The sequence below is a fragment of the Scleropages formosus genome, chromosome 25 (assembly GCF_900964775.1).
Source record: "Scleropages formosus chromosome 25, fSclFor1.1, whole genome shotgun sequence".
Lineage (NCBI taxonomy): Eukaryota > Metazoa > Chordata > Actinopteri > Osteoglossiformes > Osteoglossidae > Scleropages > Scleropages formosus.
Genome location: NC_041830.1, coordinates 19,031,180 through 19,053,502, shown reverse-complemented (window position 1 = coordinate 19,053,502; position 22,323 = coordinate 19,031,180). Strand labels below are relative to the sequence as shown.

Here is a 22,323-nt window from a genome sequence, read left to right as displayed (position 1 = left end):
TCGCTACCCTATATGACTTTGAAGTTGTTTTTTGATTGTGTTCCGCACCCATCAGACAATGAAGACACAGATCACTAGCAAACCCTAGTGGTAAGAAGAGGTCAGCAAAACTCACCGGTAAACGAAACAAAATGCACAGAAAAGAACGGATATTATGATTAACAACTGTCAACATGTGGTTGAACATACACAGTGAGCACCACAATTATTATATGTGAAAGTCACACTCGTATGAAGGACAGCTGGTAGCGTAGTGATTAGAGTTACTGCCTTTGGACCCAAAGGTCACAGGTTTGATTTCCCCACCTCTGGCTGTAGTACCCTTGAGCAAGGTACTTACCCTAAATTGCTCAAGTAAAATTACCCAGCTGTATAAATGGGTTAATAATTGTAATCATGTAATAATTGTGACCTTAACTGTGTAAGTTGCTTTGGAGAAAAGCATCAGCTAAATGAATATAAAATGTGAAGATGTACATGCAGCCATGGAGGAATTCATAAATATTTTCATGCTAGGATAGAATAGCAAACAACCACCATAATGAAATATGTAATCCCAAAAACATGTCCAAGGCTAATTTTCCAAGTGCTGCAGTTGGATTTGAAGAGTATTAAGTGCCAGAGACAGTAGAAAAGAGTCAAGTCCTGTAGTCCATGATAAGACAGGGATGTGGATGATCAGCATGCTCATCTGTCCGGCTCTTTAGGGCTAAAGATGATCTTCAAAGTTTTATGATGATAATAATAATGATGATGATTTACTCTGTGACTAAGACTTGACCTATGACTGTGGGCAACACTTCCTCTACTGCCTGAACTTTGACAGTGGCCATTAGAAGCAACAACTCTTGGCAACTTCATCTCCATGGAGACTGTCAACACTCCAATGCAGCGGAGCACTGGTAACCACCAACTGGGATAATGTGGAGCTCATGAAACAAGTGGTGGACAGACCTTTCCAACAGTGCGGTCATCGGGAGTCCTGCTGGAACTGGCGAGGGACAGAGTGCCACTGGCAGAAACGGGGGAGGCTGGGAATCTATTCAGCCCAAAACAGAGAAGCTCAAACCCAAACAAACAGGAGAGAAAGAAATGGAGGAAGAAGTGAAAACTCCGGGAACCATTCAGTCAGATCCCTGCCAGGGTTTTGAGAGTCTCGTACAAGCAGGTAAGGAAACAGGTCTAGAGCAGTGTAACTCATGAAAATAAGATAGTCATATCTGTGCAGTGTTATACTTCTGACCCACTGTTTCAGATTTTCCATACACTTTAAAGAAACAGTTACACACATTTTAGCTACACAGGATGTTTCTAGAAGCATACCAATAACTCAAAAAAATGTTTAGCTACAACAAGAAGCTCCAGCAGAATGTGGAACAATGAGCATTTTAAGGTGCTCTAAAGTCACGTTGGCTAAAAATGAATGTGGCTTTATTTCACAACAGGATTTCTATGCTTTCTGTCCTCTGCAGGTGAGAAACTCAAGGACACTGGTTTTCCAGCAGAGCGCCAGGTGAGATACTGACGGAAATCAGTTATGGCACGAGAAAAACTCAGTGAGCTTCAAAATGTTACACTTTACACACGTTGCAGACTGGCTTTTCTGTTATTAATAGCCAGAAAGGAAATTGTGTGACGGTGATGCCGAGCTCCTCCATATACACTGTGCCTGTTCACAGAAGCAGGGCACAATCCTCCCGCAGCGGCTGGGCCGTCTTAATCTTCCCACCATTCTGAGGGCCCGACCAGAATCCCAGGAGAAGGAGTTGGACCCACAGACCCTCCCACTACAGGTAACACTTTGTCACTGAGCCTAAATGGTCCACTGACAGTCAGCTTCTTCCACTAATAATATGCTACTATCCACTGTTGTGTGAGCTACCTGAAAATTGTACACACACACACACAATCTGAACCGCTTGTCCCATACGGGGTCGCACAGAGCCAGAGCCTACCCGGTAACACAGGGCATAAGGCCAGAGGGGGAGGGGACACACCCAGGATGGGACACCAGTCCATCACAAGGCACCCCAAGCAGGACTCACACCCCAGACCCACCAGAAAGCAGGACTGTGGTCCAACCCACTGCACCACCGCACCACCCCTGAAAATTGTAATATATCACATATAGGTTATTTCAAATGAGCAATATATTACATTATTACTGTAAAGGGAACATGTTACCTTAAGTGTTAAATTATTTTGCAATAGACATATAGAACACATTTTCACAAAGTATGTGAATATGCTATATTGTTGTGTTTACAAAATCAACTATATAGAAATTATAGTTTGAAAATGAAAGGAATGAACACAAAAAAACAAGAGGTGCCAAGTCACTAAACAGTTTAAACACTTTTAAAGTAAAAAAATAACAGTCGAAATACTGAAATAGAAACAAATACAACATAAGATCTTTCAATCTCAGTTCATTTTTGTGGTATAAGCAGATAAGCAGTCTTTTCTTTGCATGTTAACTCATAACAGCTGATGACGGGCTGCACAGCAAGTGCCAAGTACCATGTACCATGCTGGTCTGGAATAGAAGACACATTGATTATACATTTTAGAAAGTTACACAAAGCAATTTCAATCATGTTACAATTAAATAATTACACACACACACATTTTCAGAACCGCTTGTCCCATACGGGGTCACGGGGGAACCGGAGCCTACCTGGCAACACAGGGCGTAAGGCCAGAGGGGGAGGGGACACACCCAGGATGGGACGCCAGTCCGTCACAAGGCACCCCAAGCAGGACTCAAACCCCAGACCCACCGGAAAGCAGGACTGTGGTCCAACCCGCTGCGCCACCGCACCCCCCCTGAAAATTGTAATATATCACATATACACACACACACACACACACACACACACATTTTCAGAACCGCTTGTCCCTGACGGGGTCATGGGGAACCGGAGCCTACCCGGCAACACAGGGCGTAAGGCCGGAGGGGGAAGGGGACACACCCAGGACGGGACGCCAGTCCCTCACAAGGCACCCCAAGCAGGACTCGAACCCCAGACCCACGGGAGAGCAGGACTGCGGTCTAACCCACTGCGCCACCACACCCCCTTTCAATTAAATAATTAAATAATTATAATTTACACACACACACATTTTAAAGACTAGTATCGTACTAATCTGTTACTTATAATACCTTACAATGAGGCATTCCTCCTAGCTCGTATGATGTCACACTTGTCATGCACTAAATTAATGTTTAAGGGCTCAACTTAGCTGTAGACCTGATTGGATCTGTTACTGGGTCTTTTGTGTTGCTCCCTGCAGCCCCAGCACTCAACAGACCCCCCTGACCGATGTCAGTTCTGCGGTGCAAGGTCAAGGCCTTTCTATGACATTTCCGTATTGAGCAGCAGCACAGACCCTGAAGTGAGTGCATGAGGAACCCTGCACCCTTCGCTCAGTCTTGTCCTGTGGAACACTCCAACCTGGACCATGGAGCAGCTTGAACATGTGTTCTCGTCTCCCTTCTCTCCAGCATTTCTGCTGCTCTCAGTACCAGCAGCTGTTTAAGGTCCTGGTCCAAGAGCGCAGGCTCATCCTACAGAAGATGGGTCAGGAGGGAACCATGAGCCTTGTCTCCCCACCTACAAAAGAGGATGAATTCGAGGGAGGGGTCACTCACTTGGACGGGTGTGCGTAAGTGGTAAAGCATTATCTTCAGTCATTCACAGTGCAATCAGGTTATATTTCATGTCATTTCAGCTCTGGACACTTTCACTTCCACTGGTGGTTGTGCTACTGGTACAGCTGTGAACCTGCAAAAGCACGAATTGCATTTCTCCTGCTGAAGAAATTTGTAGAAATGTTCCGGAACACACACACACACACATTTTCAGAACCGCTTGTCCCATACGGGGTCGTGGGGAACCGGAGCCTACCCGGCAACACAGGGCGTAAGGCCGGAGAGGGAAGGGACACACCCAGGACGGGACGCCAGTCCGTCGCAAGGCACCCCAAGCGGGACTCGAACCCCAGACCCACTGAAGAGCAGGACTGTGGTCCAACCCACTGCGCCACCGCACCCCCCTTGTTCTGGGGCAATTTTATACAAATACATTTGTATGAAAACATCCACGCTCTCAAACTGCACAACACAGTATAGTCATTAAAGGGCCATTTTTGCTTCTAATGTGAATTTTCAGTGATCCATTTCATGCATTCAGGCAGGTCTAATTTCATTAGATTCATCCATGACAAAACTGCCAGGTTTTCTGATCTTTGTCCAAATAGGAACTATATTTTTCTTTACAGGGCAGTTGTATCTTGCACAAATTTAACTTATGTGGACTCAGCTTCACACTGGTGACCCTCAGTTTTTTTGTTTGTAGGAAGGAATCATTTCCAAACAAAAGAACACTTCTGAACTCACTGCACTCAGATGAGCTAATAAATGATCCTGAACAAAGCCTCCCATGGGAGACTCATGATACCTCCAGATATACACTGATGAACACAGAGGTGTCTTCAGTTATCTCAGCTAACCCTAACCCTTTGTGTGAGCTCAAACTTGTGGCACCATATTCCACAAGAACTGTACAGTGAACCCGTCATATGTGATTTTTGGCTTTTTCTGCTATGTCAATCACGCAATCCCTGACTTCACCGTACATCTCTCCGCAGACAGCTAGAACAACGAATGGACAGGGATGAGTCAACAGTCAACTTGACCGTTTTGCAACCAGAAGGCTGTAAGCGTGGGGAGAGCAATCTTCTGTAGTCTGTCGGGGTGGCACAACAATTTCCATGTGTTGCTTACGCATCATATGAGGCAGTCATTCACTAAACTTTGGCAACTGGATGCTCTACAACACTTCAGATTATGGTCAATTCTCAGTACTGAAACAGTAAAATAAAGTTGGGACAGATGTTTAGCACAATTTACATAAGGCTTATACTGTAATTACCCATTGAATTCTGATCTATGCCAGTTGTCTGTGGTTATTAACTGATGGAGAACCCCATAACCTAAATATTGCCTGAAGTTTGTCACTGACAGGTTTAGCAGTTATTTGTGCTTTTTTGAACACACTGGGTGCCATACTGTCATTTAGACTCACCTATGAGGAAGACCATCACCTACCAGCTCTCCAGTCTGATGCCCAGGGAAGACTGCTGGATTGTTACACAGGATTCTGGGACGGATACAGACCTTCAAAAAACAGAGGAAGATCCTGTGGGCCCAGAGACACAGGGATTTGGTATAATACATCAAGAGGTACAGAAAAAAGCAGCTGTGATTTTAAAAAATATTTTTTTGAACCCTTTAGAATTATCTGGATTTCTGCACAAATTGTGTCGAAATTGTGATTCATTCTTCATCTGAGTAATACAAAGATAAAGACTAACTAAAGAAACTGAACACACAAAACTCACACACACATTTTCAGAACCGCTTGTCCCATACGGGGTCGCGGGGAACCAGAGCCTAACCCGGCAGCTCAGGGCATAAGGCTGGAAGGGGAGGGGACACACCCAGGACGGGACGCCAGTCCGTCGCAAGGCACCCCAAGCGGGACTCAAACCCCAGACCCACCGAAGAGCAGGACTGTGGTCCAACCCACTGCGCCACTGCGCCCCCATCATGCAAAACTTTAGATTTTCATATTCATAACCATATTGTTTCAATACTGAAGATCAGGGATGAAAACAGTGTGAACCTCTAGGAAAGACAATAACTGGTGTCAGGGATTCCAGTCACTGAGATGATGTTCAGGTGTGGGTTTGAGTGGCTCTGCGCTATAAAAGAATCCTACAAGCTTGGTTACCTGCTTTTCCCAACAGAGATCTGTTGAAGCACAACATGGCTCAATGAAAAGAGATTTCAGAGGACCTCAGAAGAAGAGTTGCTGAAGCTCATAAAGCTGGAAATGGTTAGAAAAGGATTTCTAAAGATCCTGGCCTCCATCAGTCCATAGTCAGGCAGATAGTTTACAAATGAAGAAATTCAGTATTGTTACTAATCTGCTTAGGAGCTGATCTCCTACAAAGGCTGCTTCAAGAGCTCACCATACAATGCTCAGAGAGATGACAAAGAACCTTAGGGTGACAGCTAAGGACCTGCAGGTATCTCTTGCATTTGATAATGTCTGTGTCTATGAGTCTATGGCAAAAAAGTACTGAAAAACAGTGGTATTACTGGGAGTGTCTATGCTGGTAACCTCTGCTGTCCAAAAAAAAACATTGCTGCTTGTCTTGAGTTTGCTATAGTTCACCCAACTGTCCACACAACAGCACTGCAAAACTCACCCTGACTATGAAGTGTTGTAAGGGAACACCATGGTGTCGGTCACCTTACAAGCACTGAAGGATCAATGAATTCCATGTTGTTGGTCACCTGAAGCGCAAATGAATTTTGCAGTATGATTATGACTCCATTCACAACATTAAATCAAGCATAGAATGACTTAAATGGACAAATGTATGCATTATGGAATGGCCAAGTCAGAATCCTGACCCTACTGAAATAGCGCCACATGAGCCGAACCAAGCTTTACACGCAAGAAGTAACGGAAATACATAGTAAATGAGCTGAAACAGTGGTGTAAAGTGGAACTGGCCAAAATACCTCGTAACCCCAGTGCAAGTCTGATCAGCACCTACAGCAACAGTTTGCTTGAGATCAATGCTACTAAAGGAGGTTCCATCCATAAGTAAATCTAAGATTATATATATGTAGACAAACTCTTGGGATTCTTTTTATATTCCAGGGCACCTCAAACCCATGTTGCAATGTCATCTTATTGATGGGGACACCCTGACTCCATTTACCCTCTTTGCAATTACACTCATTTAAAAAGGCTAAAGTTTTTTCAATCCCTGACCTTGAATATTTAAAACAATATGTTCAATAAAGATCTGACATCATGAAATTCCATCTGTGCTATCGGTTTAATGCAGTTTATTTTGTACAAAATGTTGTTTTCAACAAAGTGATGCAAGAGCTCTGAAGAATTGAGCACATAGAGTGATAAGTGGAAACAAAGAATAAACACAAAATGGAGTTTGTTAGTGTGCTCATCTGAATTAAGCCATCTAACAACTAAGGAAAGGAACGTTACAAGATTGCTAGGCTAAGGAAACGGAGGCTCTGAGCTGCAGTGGCTGCCCACCCCTTGTGCATATTCAAGTGTGCAGGTGCTTCTGTAGCTATAGAGCCTGGATGGTTTGTGTGATATAGAACTGGCATCTTTGTGGACAGAACAGATAGTTGACTGGCCTCAGTGGGACTTCCAGTGACTTCCCAAATGGCCTGTGTCATGGACTAAGAAGGGCCTGAGCAAAGAGCATGACTGTGTGTGTGTGTTTTGCTGATGAGCTCGGTGAGGTAAGCCGGTGCTAATCTGCCGAGCACCTCGTAGGTGATTAAAAAATGTATAATGGAATCTAAATCATCAGTAGCCAGTGAAGAGAGTAAAAAGTCAAGAGGTTAAATTTGTCCTGCAAATTGACCAGGGGCAATGTGCTGCTGGATATTTTGTGTCCCAGAACCAAGATTTACGTCCCATCAGCGTTGGGGGAAGGGTAATTTGCAGTCATCCAGGCCTTAATGTCATCAAGAGAATAGGCCAGGTGCTTTACAGAGAGCAATTAGTAAGCTTCATGGAGAAATAGAGCTGCATATAGGAATACCAATGGCAGTTGACATTACACATACAGATAACATCCCCAAAGAGGGGCAAACACAGACAGAGTAAGGGACCTAGCACCAAGCCCTGAGGTATTCCATATTTAACTCTGGATAAGGTAGATGAGCGGAGCTGTCATCGACACGTACAGGCTGAAATGTATTTGTGATGTACGGCTTAGGGTTAGAGATCCGAGCCGTCTGAAAATAGTACAATTGTTGGATCATCTCATAGGAATGTGTTCTTGGTGACTCTGACCAGAGTAGTTTCAGTACCATGGCATGGACAAAAATGTAACTGAGGTGTCACACAAGTTGCTGGTGACAAAATACCAGTGCAGTTGTTGTTAATCAGTCTTTTGCAGAGTTTTAGAAATGAGTGGGACATTTGAAACTACTATATAATGTTTAAGAACAACAGGGTGTAGGGCAGGTGTCTTAACTAGTTTAACAACTAGAATTTTAAATGAATCTAGAGCTATCCCAGATGACAGGGAGGTTACAAATAAGAGGAAAGGCTGGTAGCCCCAGAAGGTTAGATTGGTTAGATTGGAGGGTGAGTGGTTTAGCTGCAAATGTTTTTGGGACATACGGGGTGTGGTGGTGCAGTGGGTTGGACCACAGTCCTCCTCTCTGGTGGGTCTGGGGTTTGAGTCCTGCTTGGGGTGCCTTGCGTCGGACTGGTGTCCCATCTTGGGTGTGTCCCTTCCCCCTCCGGCCTTGCGCCCTGTGTTACCTGGTTGGCTCTGGTTCCCCGTGACCCCGTATGGGACAAGTGGTTCTGAAAGTGTGTGTGTGTGTTTTTGGGACCACATAAGATGGCCTTTTGTGTAGTGCTGAAACTTTCACAACTTGATGCCATTCGCACTCTAACGGGGATCTTTGAGCAATCAGACTGTCTTTTATAATTAATTCCTGAAATGTTTTGGCAACCCGAGTAAGGGCTTTAAAGTCATTTTCGCAAATTTACATTTACCTATTTATCTGACATTGTTCTAGAAAAAAAAATATAATGTGAGGTTTGTGAAATAAGTTATTTATAATGGTTTACCCATTTACACAACTTGATCATTTTTAGCTCCAGGTTAAGTACCTTGCTCACAGCTACTGAAGCAGGAGGTCGGATTTAAACCTGGATGTTTGAATCCGCAGCAGGAGCTCTAAACATTATGTCATCTGCTGACCCTGAGTATTTTTTAAAAAGCCTCATATTTAGTATGCATTAGCGTTGATTAAAATTCACATACAGTTATGAAGGAAATTTGTACTTTTTGTTGCTTTTGTGTCTTCTCTTTCAAAATAAGGCCCATTTCACTCAACAGTACTACGCCAGTGGAAGCAAGTTCCTTACAGTATTTCCAGATGGCTCTGCCCAAGTGCTGTATCCTACTTTACGGGCTTCACAAAACACTATACGTGGTTTCAGTTTAAATGTGCGCACACACTGTTGTCCAGTACACAAAATTTCAATTCAATCTAATTCATTTCTATAGAGAACTCTTCTCACAGAGTGACACAGAGCACTGAACAAAGGATCAGAGATATAGTACAAATAAAAGGTTGGCTATAAATTGAATTACTATAATACCTATCTAATCATTAGAAACTCCGCCTATGGATTCCTTAGGGGTCCCCTGCCGGTCCCAAGCCCGGATACAGGAGGAGGGTTGGGCATGGGGCTAGCGACCCCATCCCGTAAAAAACCCACACCGCTCCAGAAAGGCCAACAAGTACTCAAGACATCTCAGACATCACACAGATGCCTGGAGAGCCCTTGTTGACGACCTATGCCCCAAGAGGGGTAGTAGACATAAGTAAGTAAGTAATCATTAGAGCTATAAGTAAGCCAACTGGTCACGGAGGACAGGAACAAAGAAATTCCAACTAAAAGGCAAGGGAGGAAAAAAAACCTGTGGGGGTCCAAGTGGCAATGGCAGTGGTTGCCTAACCCTCCTGGGCATTCTGGATTTAAAGACTTTCAAGTCAATTTGCAGCTATTAACATCATTGTCGCTAAATGTTAATAAACTGATTTTAAAAAGATGTGACACAAATATGTGTATGAGTACCTTGTCCTTATCATCATGTAACAGCTACCCCTCTGGACAGCTGGCTTTGCTTATAGTCACAGAGCAATGTAACAGAAAGATCTGCCTTGTGCTGGATGACCATTTCCCCGACCCTCCAATCAGAGCGCTCTTCCACTCTAGTGGCAGAGCCACCTGTTACCATGGCAATGGAAACATCTGGTAAAGGATGCGTTTACAAATTTCAGTTTTTTTATATTTCACATGTCTGTTTCAATGTTGTATTGCTGTTCATAAAAGGGTACACCGTAGAGTTTGACAATGTCTGGGTAATAATGGCTCTGCTTCCTGCGCTGCTGTCCTATGCACAGGTTAAGTATGGACCCTTCGGGGGGCCACTGTTCAGATCAGAGTGGTGCCCGAACACGAAAGTGGAAATGGACGGAGCGCCATCGTAGTCCCTGCACATTCAGACCCCTGTTCCTACACCTGAACCGCAGCATGGCTGTCCGCATCCTTGGACAGGAGAGCATCTTTGTGTCCTTTCTCGCCATGGGCCGGCAGGTCAAAGCCAGCGTGGGTACCTGTGCACAGGTGAGGACTGTTCCAGAGGTTGTTGCCCACCTGCCACCACAGCAAGGTAAGGCGGAGGGCAACGTGGCTCAGTTTCCCACTTTACTGTGCTCCCCAGCTGAAAGCCACGAGAAGCGCTGCGCCCAGCCACGCGATGCCCATGTCCTCCGACGAGCTCTTCCTGTTTGCGGCCCGCCTTGCGATCCAGCGGGCCTTCGAGCGTCTGCTCCACTGCCGCCACCTGCCCTCTGGCCTGTGGCACCTGGGGCCGGCAGCTCCGCACCTGCTGGCCCACGGCGGGAAGCTCACGGCGCTTTTCACCGAACTGACGGAGCTCTGCCAGCAGCTTCCCATGGCCGACAGAGACAGAGCCTTTATTCTCAGATGCCTGCAGGATCGCCTGCGACGCTAACCCCCCGTACCTGTGTTCTCAGTGCCATCGCTGTCCAAGGAAACGGACAAACTTGGCTGCGTACAACTACAATCCTCAGCCTGTACTTCCTCGTGGAAGTGTGTGCAGGCTGCGCTCAGCACGTGGCAGCAGGAGGGCCATTCAGCTGGGGACCTTCAGACTGCAAGGCAACACCTCTAAGTGCCATGCAGGAAAAAAAGAAAAGAACAAAAAAAAAAAAGGCATTACTTTAAACTCATCACACAGTCATTTCCAACAGTCATGTTTGCCTCCATTTACAGCATGTTTATGTTTTTACACACACGCTGAACCCTCCACTTTGACCTCCAAGTTGTTCCGGACCGAGGGAGCACGTGACGGGCACCCTCGAGAAACACGTCGGCAAATCCCGGCGGAGACCGCAGCACAGCGGCGGCCGAAGGTATCAGCGCGCCGCGTGCGGAGCGCCACTTCCTACGTGCGCCTGCAGAGGGCGCCTCTAGGACGTCGAAAGGGCGGTTTGCAGCCGTCAAGCAAACTGGAGACGAACCTAGAACTTGGATAAATTCAGTTTAAAATTGCAATGACTTGTACGTTGACTTGAACGACCACATAATAACAAGTTTAAAAAAGCTCTATGAAACGATTAGAACACTATTACAGAATATATTTGATGATATGTTCGGAAACTTGACGACTCAAAATGAATGAATAAGCATTAAACTCGGTTTTGTCCACTTAACCCTGCACTCCACTGGGTTTATTAACTACATACGGCATGTGTAGTAGTCTAAATAACAAACACTACTTTTCTTTTAACAGGCTTAATTACACAGCATTATTACCTACCGTGAGTCACTATTTATCGCTCCATTAAAAGGAGTTTATTTAAGTGTTAGATTTACGATTCACTTCGTGAAACATTTACTTGGATCGTTTCGCCTTTCAGCGCATGATTGAAAAACGCCGTAGCCTTCGGGACCACTGTATTAGAATTATTCTTACTAGAAGTATTGTTAGTAAACACACTCATCGAAGGTCACTTACAATGTTAAGCTACCTGCAGTGATCGTATCCATTTATGCAGCAACAAGGTCATTTTTACTGTCAGTTCAGCTGCACCTGGATGTGGGATTCGAACCTACAACCTTAGAGTTCAAAGGCACACGCTGCCCTAGTACTTGTAGCTGAATGGTATTATTAGTATTAGCAGTTTTAGAAGGATAGATGTAATGTGTACTTTTCAAGATGTATTTCAGCATATTACATAACATGATGATTTATTCGTTTAGCATGACATGATATTAACCGGTTACAAACGCCTTCGTATCTATCACTCTCTGAAAAGCGGGCAGTCTTTTAAAAATCGTGCTCTTCTATTTTTTCATATACTTTAAAAACTTTATAAAGAGAGGCCCCTAATTTCAGCTTTTGCTTTCTTTCGGGGGGGCGGACTGCAGCTGAGGTTCGCTGTTACAATGTTGCACAGGCGGCTCGAGCAGCTTTATAAGTGGCCGCTTCCGCCCCACCGTTCACTCACGTATTCCATTTACGGGCCTTTTCATTCTACTCCAGTTGACTGTCTGTCTGGTAATTTCAAATATTTAATTTATTTCAAAACTCGATCAAAGTTGAACGTTCAGTATTAATGTCTTCCGCTGCTAGAAGGCCTGAGTGGAAAGAGCTCGAATACCAGGCTGTCTTTTAGAAGACTCTTGAATGCATTTTAAACCAGCTTTTATCTACGTTTTATCTTCAACGTTTAAAGTGGTTAACGCTGCTTCCTTTGGAGCCAAAGGTTCAAATCCAACTAGTCAGTACCCGGCAACAAGCCTGGTACTTACCCTAAAATTGCTCCGCTAAAATTACGCAGCTGTACTGACAGGTAAATTGCTGTGCGTGTCCTACCACTGTAAACCGCACTGGAGAAAGGTGTCCGCTAAATGGGTACAGTAAATGTATAAAAATGTGTGATATTGCGGACTATACCTTCCTCTGGGAGGCGGAGTGATACGCTCTTAGTTGGCGAGCAACACGAGCTTCCGGCGAGGAGGAGTTTAAGAAATGTGTACGTAGACAGTGAGTGGGACGCGCGAGACGGAAACGGGCTTCAGTTGGGGTTGCGGTGCTTTAATTTTGCCCCCCTTTGTTTCTTGGGACTTATATCGTCTGTGGGGAAAGTGTACAAGTGAAGTGTAAAGAGGGAAGATGGTGGCGAAGCAGAGAATCCGCATGGCTAACGAGAAACACAGCAAAAACATCACCCAGCGAGGCAACGTTGCCAAGAGTATGGTGAGTTCGCCTCAGCCGCAGGCAGCGCCACATCCGAGCACTCAGAGCCGCCGCGTTGTGACCTTAGCCAGCGTTGGGAAACACTTGTTGTCCTGCTGTTGCTCTTTGAAGAGGGTTCAGTGTGTTTAAAGTCACACGTGGCTGACGGAAAAGGGCCAAAGCAAAGCCAAAGGCACAGTTGTTTGATGCCAGAGTTCTAACCCCTGCTCTGTTTCTGTCTGTCTGTGTCTGTCTGTGACACAGAGGAGCTCCCAGGATGACAAGGTGTCTGTGGGTCCCTGGTTACTGGCGCTCTTCATCTTTGTGGTCTGCGGCTCAGGTGTGTTCAAGTCCTTCCAGAACCCGTGTCTGTTCTGTCCTTCCACATGTCTCCTTCACCTGGCACAAAGTCTCCCTTGCAAGCCACCAAGCCCTCTTTCCTACCCCTGCCTGTGCCTCCATTGCTACAGTTGGAGAACTTGCTAATGGTTAAGGCTGTGTTTTATCTCCAAAAAAACATTTGGATTAACTGTACAGCAAGAAGAGTACTCGCTGTTAGTTCAAAGTAAAGCACACCAACAGCAGATGGAGAGCTTTAGACAGTGTTATGAACACTGGTGTTGGACTCCTTGATGCAGTTTGTCAGGAGAGAAGTGGCTCTAAAGGAGATGGGTTTGAGACCATTTTTGGATTCTGAGAGGGATTTGGTAACTTGGAGGGACAGAGTTTGCCCCTCTCCTACACTGGGTTTAAGCATCCAGAGGTGGAGGTACACACTGTTCTTGTTGGGCTTTAGGGAGTGATAGTCCTATAGTTGCTTAGCATGGAAAAAGCACCTACATTTACATTTATTCATTTAGCAGATGCTTTTGAAGTTTTGTCCAAAGCAACGTACATCTCAGCAAAAGTACAATTTATGCATTACATTAAGAGAAAGACCTTTGTGTCACACGGATGTCACGGACTATGTAATGTCCCTGTAGCTTTACATCCCTGACACGCTAAAATGTTTACTGAAAGTAAAATGGCTCATACTCATGTACTGTACCATTTCAGAGTGTTGAACTGTTCTGAAATTGCTTCACATTGTTCCCCTGTGGTAAACATTAGTTTTAATTTGTGCCTTTTTGTTGCAGCAATCTTCCAGATCATTCAGAGCATCCGGATGGGCATGTAGGACGGTCTGTTCACCTTCTGTCTTCCTCCGTGTCTGATGTCCCGTGTTCCTCAGACCTTTCTGACGGGGACACCAAAGGCAGTGAAAAACAGCTGTGCAAGATTGGTCATCCGTCCTTTGTCTTTTTTCCTTTTATTCTCAGGCTCTCAAATACCAGGCTGTTCCACCTGTGTGCCTTAAAGAACAGAAAAACTACGAGCCAAACAGTTCCAACATTCTCAATTCCAGTCTGGGACCAAATACTGTGATGCTTTCCATCATTTGTAGATGACTCAGTGCTGTAGAAGCTGAGATTCTGCATTCCATTTGTCAAGCTTACAGTGGCTAATTGAACTCTTTTGGTTTTTATTCCTATGATTTTTGTCTGATTATTTTAAGAGTATATTTTAGACTTTCTTTCCCCTCCCCTGACCCTTGTTCCCAGTAGGAAGTGGTGCACTAGTGAAAAATATCTGGTTTTGAAGGTCCATGTGCAAGTTTGACATAAGGCAGAGAGAACCAACTTTTGAAATGACAGATGAACAGAAAATGAAATGTTTAATATGCATCTTCCTATCTATCTTTTCTGACAGTTCTAACTTTGTGTCTTGCTGTCTGTACTTTGTCAAGTTCAGCCCAGAAGGACTGAATTGTGTGTGTGTGTGTGGGTGGGTGGGTGGGTGGTGTTTGATCAAGTCAGTCTTCCACCCTGAAATCGGCAGTTCTGGAGCTACTGGAAATACAAACTGTCATCCAGCCATAAGGACAACGAATTGTTGGCGTGGGGGGACTGGCTGCTGTGTGCCATGTGCAAGAGATTCTGCTTGCTATCAATCAAAATAAATATTTGGAAAGCATATCTTTGTGTCTTCATAAGAGTAGGAGATGTTTAGTAAGCTTAAGCTAGACTGCAGGCAGTCTCTGAATTACGAACGAGTTCCATGTCCTCAGTCTGTCTTTAAATAGGATTTTGACGTAAGTCGGAACACGTATGGTGGGTCTTAGTAAATCGTGTACCTTTCTATGCATAAAAACATTAAAGTACAGCATTAGATATTTTTGTGTGTCTAAAGTAAGACAATGTAATGATATGTAGTTTTTAATAATTGGCACAAATGTTATAATGAACAGAGGACACGGAGGAGGCTGGACCCAAGTGCAGAATCGTTTATTCAGACTCAAAGAACTAGCTGTATTCTCAGAGTCATGGACAGGCGAATGGTCTGTCAGTCGGCGAACTAACAGAGGCGAAGATCCGAAATCGGGGGCGAGGGAGAAGGCCGGCAGTCGTTATCAAACAGATGTGGAGCAGGACCGGGGATCGATGAGGGACGGGACTCTGAAGAGCCAAGTGAGGTAGGTTTGAGAACACAGAGGGGACCGTTGACTCGAGTGAGATTCTGGCTCTGGGAAAGTGTCTTTTATTGCCGAGTACTCCAATTGAAGCTACTGGTTGAGGGACGGGGTGTGGTCGTGACGAATACAGTATAATAGAGTACGTTTGTGTGCAAAACATTGAAGAAACTTTAATGTCCACTTTTCCAACGTTCGTTCACATTTCACCTTTTTCCGATTATTATTTCCGATTCAGTCGTGATCGTTTACCTTTTCTTGGACGCATCAGTCACTTGCATCACATTTACGCTTTGGTGCCAGGGTTAGGAGGGTAAAAAAATTAAAGGCAAATACAACGCATGAGTCACTGTTAATAGCAATGTGGTTCGACTGAAAAGAACCAAATCTTTGTCCTACTTTGGGCTCACGAGTCTTCAAACTGCTGTAGATGCGCAATGTTTTGATGCAGTTTGCATAGTGCCCCTTTATTATGATGAACCATTATATATAGTAACTCAAATTTTTTATATAATAGGCCTAATTATGAAATTTTCATTTGATCGTTACTCAAGGGTGACGAAAAAAATCAACTTGGTCAGTAAGGGGGTGGCTTGTAAGTGCAGGTTGTACGTAAGTCAGACGTTCGTAACTTGGAGACGGTCTCCGGTCTTTGTCTGATACTACCATGAGACGAAGTAGAATCAGAATCAGAATCAGAACGAGCTTTATTGCCAAGTATGTTCGCACATACAGGGAATTTGTCTTGGTGACAGGAACTACCACAGCACAGACAGAATGACAGTGACAAGACACAGATGAGAAGATAGAGTATGTGAGCAAGGGATAAAAAATATTTAAAAATATAAAGTACCTAATATACAAAAATAGTACATAAATAGTCGCTAGATACAAATGCAAGGGAGTGTAGGAGAAATGTGATAAATAGTTATAAATATAAATAGCATTGTGTATTGCACGGTTTACTCTCTAGGGGAGAGATTTAGGTGTTCATGAGGTAGATGGCCTGAGGAAAGAAACTTTTCTTATGCCTGGCTGTCCTGGTGCACAGGATTTAGAAGTAGGGAGTAGGGTGATATGTGCAATGAAAGAGCATGCTGTAAATAAAACAGAAACACGATAAATTTCAAGTTTGCGCGCTGGTCAACACAGAGAATATTGCGATTCCTTTCTGGTACGGGTTTGGTTATATTTATTTTTTTAATTGATTTTCATGCCACTACGATTGGAGGTTTTTTTTGTTTCTCAGGCTGTTTCACCACCAGGTGGCAGCAGGCCGCGTCGCGCCCCCTCTTTCAGGAAGTGATTTGTTCGTTTCATCAGGCGACACCTCACTTCCTGCGGAAGTAGCGCTATATTGTAGTTCCTGTGAAGCCGTCACCTTAAAGCTTTTCGTCTCTTTAAATTTTTTTGGTTGATAATCGGGCCACATTCTCGACATCGGCGCGGCTCCGCGTCGGACAAAGAGCTGGACGTCGAGCGAGACTCCCGGTTAGTCGGACTTCTTTACAGTCGCGCTGGGTTTTTTTTTTCTCTAACCCCGGCAAGTCTTATTTTTTCTCCTCCGCTCCGGCGCCGGATTCGAGTCGACTGCACTGTGCACAGCAGCGGGTCGGGTCGGGTCAGGACAGGTAGCGCAGAAGCGGAGCCCGGAGAAAATGCGATGAGAGACGAGTGAGAGGCAGAGAGTCAGAGGAGGGGCAGCGGCCGGTATTAGAAGCAGAGTAACCGGCGTTGCGTTAACGTCGTGGCTCGGAAGGAAGGAAGGAAGGAGGGAAGGGTCGTTCCGTTCAGGGACAACGACGTCGGTTGCGAACGCAGCGGAGGAGCTGTGTTCTGTTCAGCTGTTGTTGTGGATTGACTTCGGTGTTCTTCTTGTGCTGAGTGTTTGAATTATTGTTTCTAAATAAAAAAAAAAAAAAGAGCCTACCTTCGTATCCTCGAGACTGATCTGATGCGCAAGCAGCAGCATTTTCTCACTTTCTTTTTTCTTAGCGCAGCGTGACGTCGCGACTAAACTGTTCGCTCTTAGTTTTAATTTACTGCCGCGAGTGGGGCTGAGAGTGAGAGACGCGACAGGGTTGTAATGGGAGCGCTCTCTCTCTCTCTCTCTCTCTCTCTCTCTCTCTCTGAGGCTCCTCCAGCGCCGGGATGGAAGGCCACGGCTCGGGACGTTTCCTTTCCAAGAAGAGGAGGAAGGAGGGCTCCAACGGAGAGGCTGAGGAGGGACAGCCGCCGGTCAAGGCCCCCCGATTTACCGTGGTAAGTAAGCTTGGGCCGGGAGACACGCTTGCGGCTCGGTCTTTGAACGCCAAGTTTCCTCCGCAGGGCCTCGCAGACCCCGCCCCCTTTGCGGACGAGCTGGAGCGCGCAGACGCCGCTCCTTACCGGCGCGTCACTTTGGAGGAGGCGCAGAGCGGCACGGCACGTGAGTCCGCTTGACGCGCCGCACACGTGCTTCTCCCACGAACCGCGTGTCTCCGAGGGTCGCAGCCCGTTTGCCACCCTCCTCCATGCCTTGTTCCCCTCAGCGGATCGACCGGTGCGCGTCTACGCCGACGGCATCTTCGACCTCTTCCACTCTGGCCACGCCCGAGCGCTCATGCAGGCTAAGGGTCTCTTCCCGAACACGCACCTCATCGTGGGGGGTGAGCATCGCCGGAGCATCCCAGCAGCAGCGCCGTGCTCCTCCCCTGTGCCCCTTGGTTGCTTTACAGCCTCAACGTGGTGCCCTTCCTTTCAAGTAGCAGCATTTTATGTGATGAGTTTCCAATGCGGCATGTGTGTTTTTTCCTTTTGTTCAGTTGACAATACATCCTGGTTCCTCTAGCAGCGAGGCTCAGTGCACTTTGCTCTCCGCTCTTCAGTGTGCAGTGATGATCTCACACACAAGTTCAAGGGCTTCACGGTGATGAACGAGGACGAGCGCTACGATGCGGTCAGTCACTGTCGCTACGTCGACGAGGTCGTTCGCAACGCTCCCTGGACCCTGACGCCCGAGTTTCTGGAGAAGCACAGGGTAAGGTCCTGGTCATCGGTCCCAGTTGTCAGTCACTCTTCACAAGGGGATCCAAGTACTTACTTGCTGTGCAGCGTAGACTGTCCTGGCGGGGAGGATCTGTACACTAACAGGAAGTGTGTGAGTGCTGCGTTTCTGCACCTGTGTGACACTTTTTGTGCAACTTAGATTGACTTTGTGGCCCATGATGACATCCCCTACTCTTCAGCAGGGAGTGATGATGTGTACAAGCATATCAAGGAGGCAGGTGGGTGCCATAGTAGCGGAGGACATGCGCACAATGGTTTCTCTGCGTGTGTATACGAGAGCTTTTATGTTTTTTTTTTTTGGTACATGTTCTAGGTATGTTTGCACCAACACAGCGGACAGAAGGTATCTCCACCTCTGATATCATCACACGCATTGTCCGCGATTATGATGTGTATGTGCGCCGCAACCTGCAGCGAGGATACACTGCCAAGGAGCTCAACGTGAGCTTCATCAATGTGAGTTTGGACCTGCGTATGAGCAGTAGCGCAAGGGGCTCTGTGTGTGTGGTTGTATAGTGCCCTTCCTCACAAGCAACCTTAGTGTGATTTAGCTGCTGCTGCTGCTTCTTCTCACGTCTCATGGTATGTTTCTGAGCTATCCTGTGGCCCACCACACCACGGGGCCCTGAAACAGAGCACCTCAGCTATGTGCTGGAGGACTTCAAGACACCCATCCTGTTGTCACCTGTGCACCCCAGATAATATTTGTATAGTGCTCCCCAATAAGTGTGTGTTCAAAATGATCCAAAGACCACAAGAGGTAATGGGTGTGTGGATTACAAATGCGTGTTCATCTTCTTTGTCCTGATCTAAACCACCGCTGATATTAAGTGAAGTGCCATCAAATCTAGTTTGTGATGCATGGCTCACAATATTTACATTTATTAATTTAGTAGACACCTTTGTCTAAAGCACTTTCCAGTGAACACTGTAGTGTTATCAACCCAAAGTGACTTATAGTGCTGGATACGCTACAGTACAATGAGTCACTCATCCACGCACCAGTGAAATGCACTTTCTCCCTGATACACTACACATAGACTGCAGGTGTCTTTTAGAGTCACCAGTCCACCTGAACAGCATGTCTTTGGACTGTGGGAGGAAACCAGAGCGCATGGAGGACATCGACACAAACACAGGGTGACTGTGCAAACTCCACCCAAAGTGAGCAGGGATCCAATCCATGTACTCTTGCACCATGCAGGCACTGTGAGTCAGGAGCGCTACTTGGGGAAACAGCTTTTTGTTGCTTTCAAACTACTTTTTAGTAAGAGCAGCAGTGGCCCATCTATACACGGCAGTCCAAATGGAAGCTTCTTGCACTCCATCTTCCAGGAAAAAAAGTATCACCTGCAGGAGCGTGTGGACAAGGTGAAGCGTAAGGTGCGGGATGTGGAGGAGAAGTCCAAGGAGTTTGTGCAGAAAGTTGAGGAGAAGAGCATCGATCTCATCCAGAAGTGGGAGGAGAAGTCACGTGAATTCATCGGCAACTTCCTGCAGATGTTTGGCCCAGAGGGGGCGCTGGTGAGTTAGTTGCAGATGTTCTTGCATTCGTTTGTATCCATTAGAATTGCATAAAAACACTCTTAAATATTGTATGTTCAGTAAGTTTACGAGTACAACAACAGCCAGCAGTTCTTAAATCTAAGTGAATCAATTTGGTTTTTATTCCCCAGGAAGCAGTGGTGGTTTGGTGCTGGTTTGCAGCACATTTAGTAGGGACCTACTGATCAGTTTGTCACATTTACTCATGTAGTTGCTTTTCTCATGTTAAAGTACTTATAATTGTTTACTCATTTATTCAGCTGGATAATATTACTGGAACAATTTTGCACAAGGGTACTACAGCTAGAGGTGGGGATTTAAACCTGCAACCTCTGAGTCTCAAGGCAGCAGCTTTAAGCACTACACTAGCAGCTGCCCCCCCGTTTCCAAGGTATCCGTTGCCCAACCGGAATCCCTCCCTCCCTGTAGAAGCACATGCTGAAGGAGGGCCGAGGGCGCATGCTTCAAGCCATCAGCCCCCGGCAGAGCCCCAGCAGCAGCCCGACGCACGAGCGATCCCCCTCCCCCACTTTCCGCCTGCCCTTCTTCACCAGGACATCGTCCCCCTACCGCGGCAGCACTGTTGCAGACCCTATCAGCGAGGATGAGGAGGCTGACTGATAGAGCCCACCTCCAGCTGGCAGCTCTGTGGGCAGCAATGGCAGTGAGTGCAGAGGCAGAACCGAGAAAAGGTTTTGACGTGTTGTGTAGCTTTTACTGTAGTTCAAAGCTGTACTTACAGGAGTGATTACAGTACAGATACCACTGGGGGCAGAAACAACACACACACACACACACACACACAGCTGGAGTTTTCCTCATCTGAAAATGTGATGCTTCTCATTCTAACTAGTGGAATCGTCACAATCTGATCTTCCATGGGACGACCGTCTGTCCACGTGTTTTTAAACATTAAGTGCTAGAAAGAACAGGTTCTTACGCAGTCCTTTCTGTTGAGCGCAAAGGAACCCAGAGGATAAAAGTAATGAAGCCATAATATCTGCTCCTGGGGGGCATTTTAGTGACATTACTGTAAATTGTCCTTGTGAATCAGAACCATCTCATCTCCTTTCAGCCATGAGCTGTGGATTTCCACCCCTTTTAGCTGTGACACCTGAAAGTATGAGTGAACCTGTCACTCTGTCAGCTTTATAACCACGGTTGAATTGTATTTATGGACTGCTATTTTAAAACGCCATTATTTTTAGCCATACTATGTATTTACAAATTAATTTGTCCTTTCTTCCACTATGATTTTCTGTTGTCAGTATCATGTTGCGCTGTGACAGCACAAAGGCTCTTGAGCTGTACAATAAATTGTCAAATCAGAGTCAAGATGTTTTATTCTTTTCCTGTGTGGATGTTTTTACAAGTATTAATGCGAGCCTCCTAAGTGTTCTCAAATTCACTCCTCCAAAAGTCACCCCGGGGGCCTCTTCTGATGTCCAGTCTGGGGCTTTGGTATCCCAGCACTTGGCTTAATACCCTTGATCAAGGTACTCACCCTGAAATAATGCAGTAAAAATTACCCAGCTTTACAGCTGGTTAAAGCAGGAAATAGCTGCAGGTGAATCAAAACTGTAAATTCTTAGAGGAACAATTTAGGTAAATTAATAAATTTGTGCAAGTCCAGTCTGTCACACTGTGGGGTGGGTGGGGAAGGAGGTCAAACATCTAAGACACTGCGCCTGATGATCCTCATTTCACCTGTTTCTTCACACAGTTTCATTCAAGTGGCACACGAAGAATATGGGGTTTCAGAAGATAGTTGTTTCCTCGGAGGGTGGATGGACGGACATGCGTGCACACAGGAAGTACTCGCTGACACAGACGATGTGCCAAGGAGCTTGAAAACGAAAGGGGCACCAAGGGTGCAGAGAGATGACACAGGACCTAGAGATTTACATTTATTCATTTAGCAGATGCTTTTGTCCAAAGCGACGTACAACTTATGTATTACATTAAGAGAAAGAGACACAGACATGTGACTCAAGTAAACCTAGTTTGTTACCCACCACTTGCTGCACCGAGGGTCATAGTTTAGATAGGTGTATAAAAACACAGTACAGACAAATCCTGATACCCTCCTACTAAATTTTATTTATTTTTTAAATACTATAGACAGCAGTAGGTGATATACTACCTACCTTCCCCAGCACAGGGGGAGAGCACAGCAAAACAAGTCAATATCACAGGGAAACTTGCACTCTGGCATCCCTCTCAGGTAGCTCTTCATGACCACGTGGGCCAAGGGTACTCAGGCGTGAGCACTCAGCACCTGGCCTGAGCAGAGGACATCGAGTTTG

General features: G+C 45.7%; 3 protein-coding genes and 1 long non-coding RNA gene across 13 annotated transcripts; 3 read left to right on the top strand and 1 right to left on the bottom strand.

Annotated features, from left to right (window-relative positions):
• The first annotated feature begins 952 nt into the window (after nt 1–952).
• On the top strand, nt 953–9,952 carry LOC108926829 (glutamate-rich protein 6). Of its 2 annotated transcripts, none has more exons than XM_018739790.2 (9): nt 953–1,168; nt 1,473–1,513; nt 1,680–1,793; nt 3,295–3,396; nt 3,506–3,666; nt 4,651–4,718; nt 5,082–5,245; nt 8,977–9,035; nt 9,747–9,952. In XM_018739790.2, the coding sequence occupies exons 1-9, from the start codon at nt 1,093–1,095 to the stop codon at nt 9,904–9,906; spliced, it is 945 nt and encodes a 314-aa protein (XP_018595306.1). In that variant the 5' UTR covers nt 953–1,092; the 3' UTR covers nt 9,907–9,952. The 2 variants fall into 2 exon arrangements, with proteins under 2 accessions (XP_018595306.1, XP_029105016.1); XM_029249183.1 differs by having other exon boundaries at nt 8,959–9,035.
• LOC114909490 (uncharacterized) lies at nt 9,915–11,365 on the bottom strand. Its single transcript, XR_003797326.1, has 2 exons — nt 10,968–11,365; nt 9,915–10,841 (listed from the first exon to the last, which is right to left on the bottom strand). It is a non-coding gene; the product is annotated as an uncharacterized LOC114909490 (long non-coding RNA).
• Nucleotides 11,366–12,673: 1,308 nt separating this feature from the next.
• LOC108926830 (stress-associated endoplasmic reticulum protein 1) lies at nt 12,674–14,928 on the top strand. Of its 2 annotated transcripts, XM_018739792.1 has the most exons (4): nt 12,675–12,936; nt 13,180–13,255; nt 14,052–14,096; nt 14,235–14,928. In XM_018739792.1, the coding sequence occupies exons 1-3, from the start codon at nt 12,853–12,855 to the stop codon at nt 14,090–14,092; spliced, it is 201 nt and encodes a 66-aa protein (XP_018595308.1). In that variant the 5' UTR covers nt 12,675–12,852; the 3' UTR covers nt 14,093–14,096; nt 14,235–14,928. The 2 variants fall into 2 exon arrangements, with proteins under 2 accessions (XP_018595307.1, XP_018595308.1); XM_018739791.1 differs by having other exon boundaries at nt 12,674–12,936; nt 14,052–14,928.
• A 172-nt stretch (nt 14,929–15,100) lies between these two features.
• pcyt1aa (phosphate cytidylyltransferase 1A, choline a) lies at nt 15,101–21,952 on the top strand. Of its 8 annotated transcripts, none has more exons than XM_029249177.1 (9): nt 15,101–15,427; nt 17,569–17,852; nt 17,956–18,072; nt 18,292–18,443; nt 18,612–18,690; nt 18,786–18,928; nt 19,808–19,996; nt 20,447–20,681; nt 21,741–21,952. In XM_029249177.1, exons 1-8 carry the CDS (start codon nt 15,195–15,197, stop codon nt 20,636–20,638), a joined length of 1,389 nt encoding a protein of 462 aa, XP_029105010.1. In that variant the 5' UTR covers nt 15,101–15,194; the 3' UTR covers nt 20,639–20,681; nt 21,741–21,952. The 8 variants fall into 8 exon arrangements, with proteins under 8 accessions (XP_029105010.1, XP_029105009.1, XP_029105011.1 ...); XM_029249178.1 differs by lacking the exon at nt 21,741–21,952 and having other exon boundaries at nt 15,104–15,427; nt 17,569–17,686; nt 17,741–17,852; nt 20,447–21,347; XM_029249180.1 differs by lacking the exon at nt 21,741–21,952 and having other exon boundaries at nt 15,105–15,427; nt 17,569–17,683; nt 17,753–17,852; nt 20,447–21,347.
• Nucleotides 21,953–22,323: the final 371 nt, after the last annotated feature.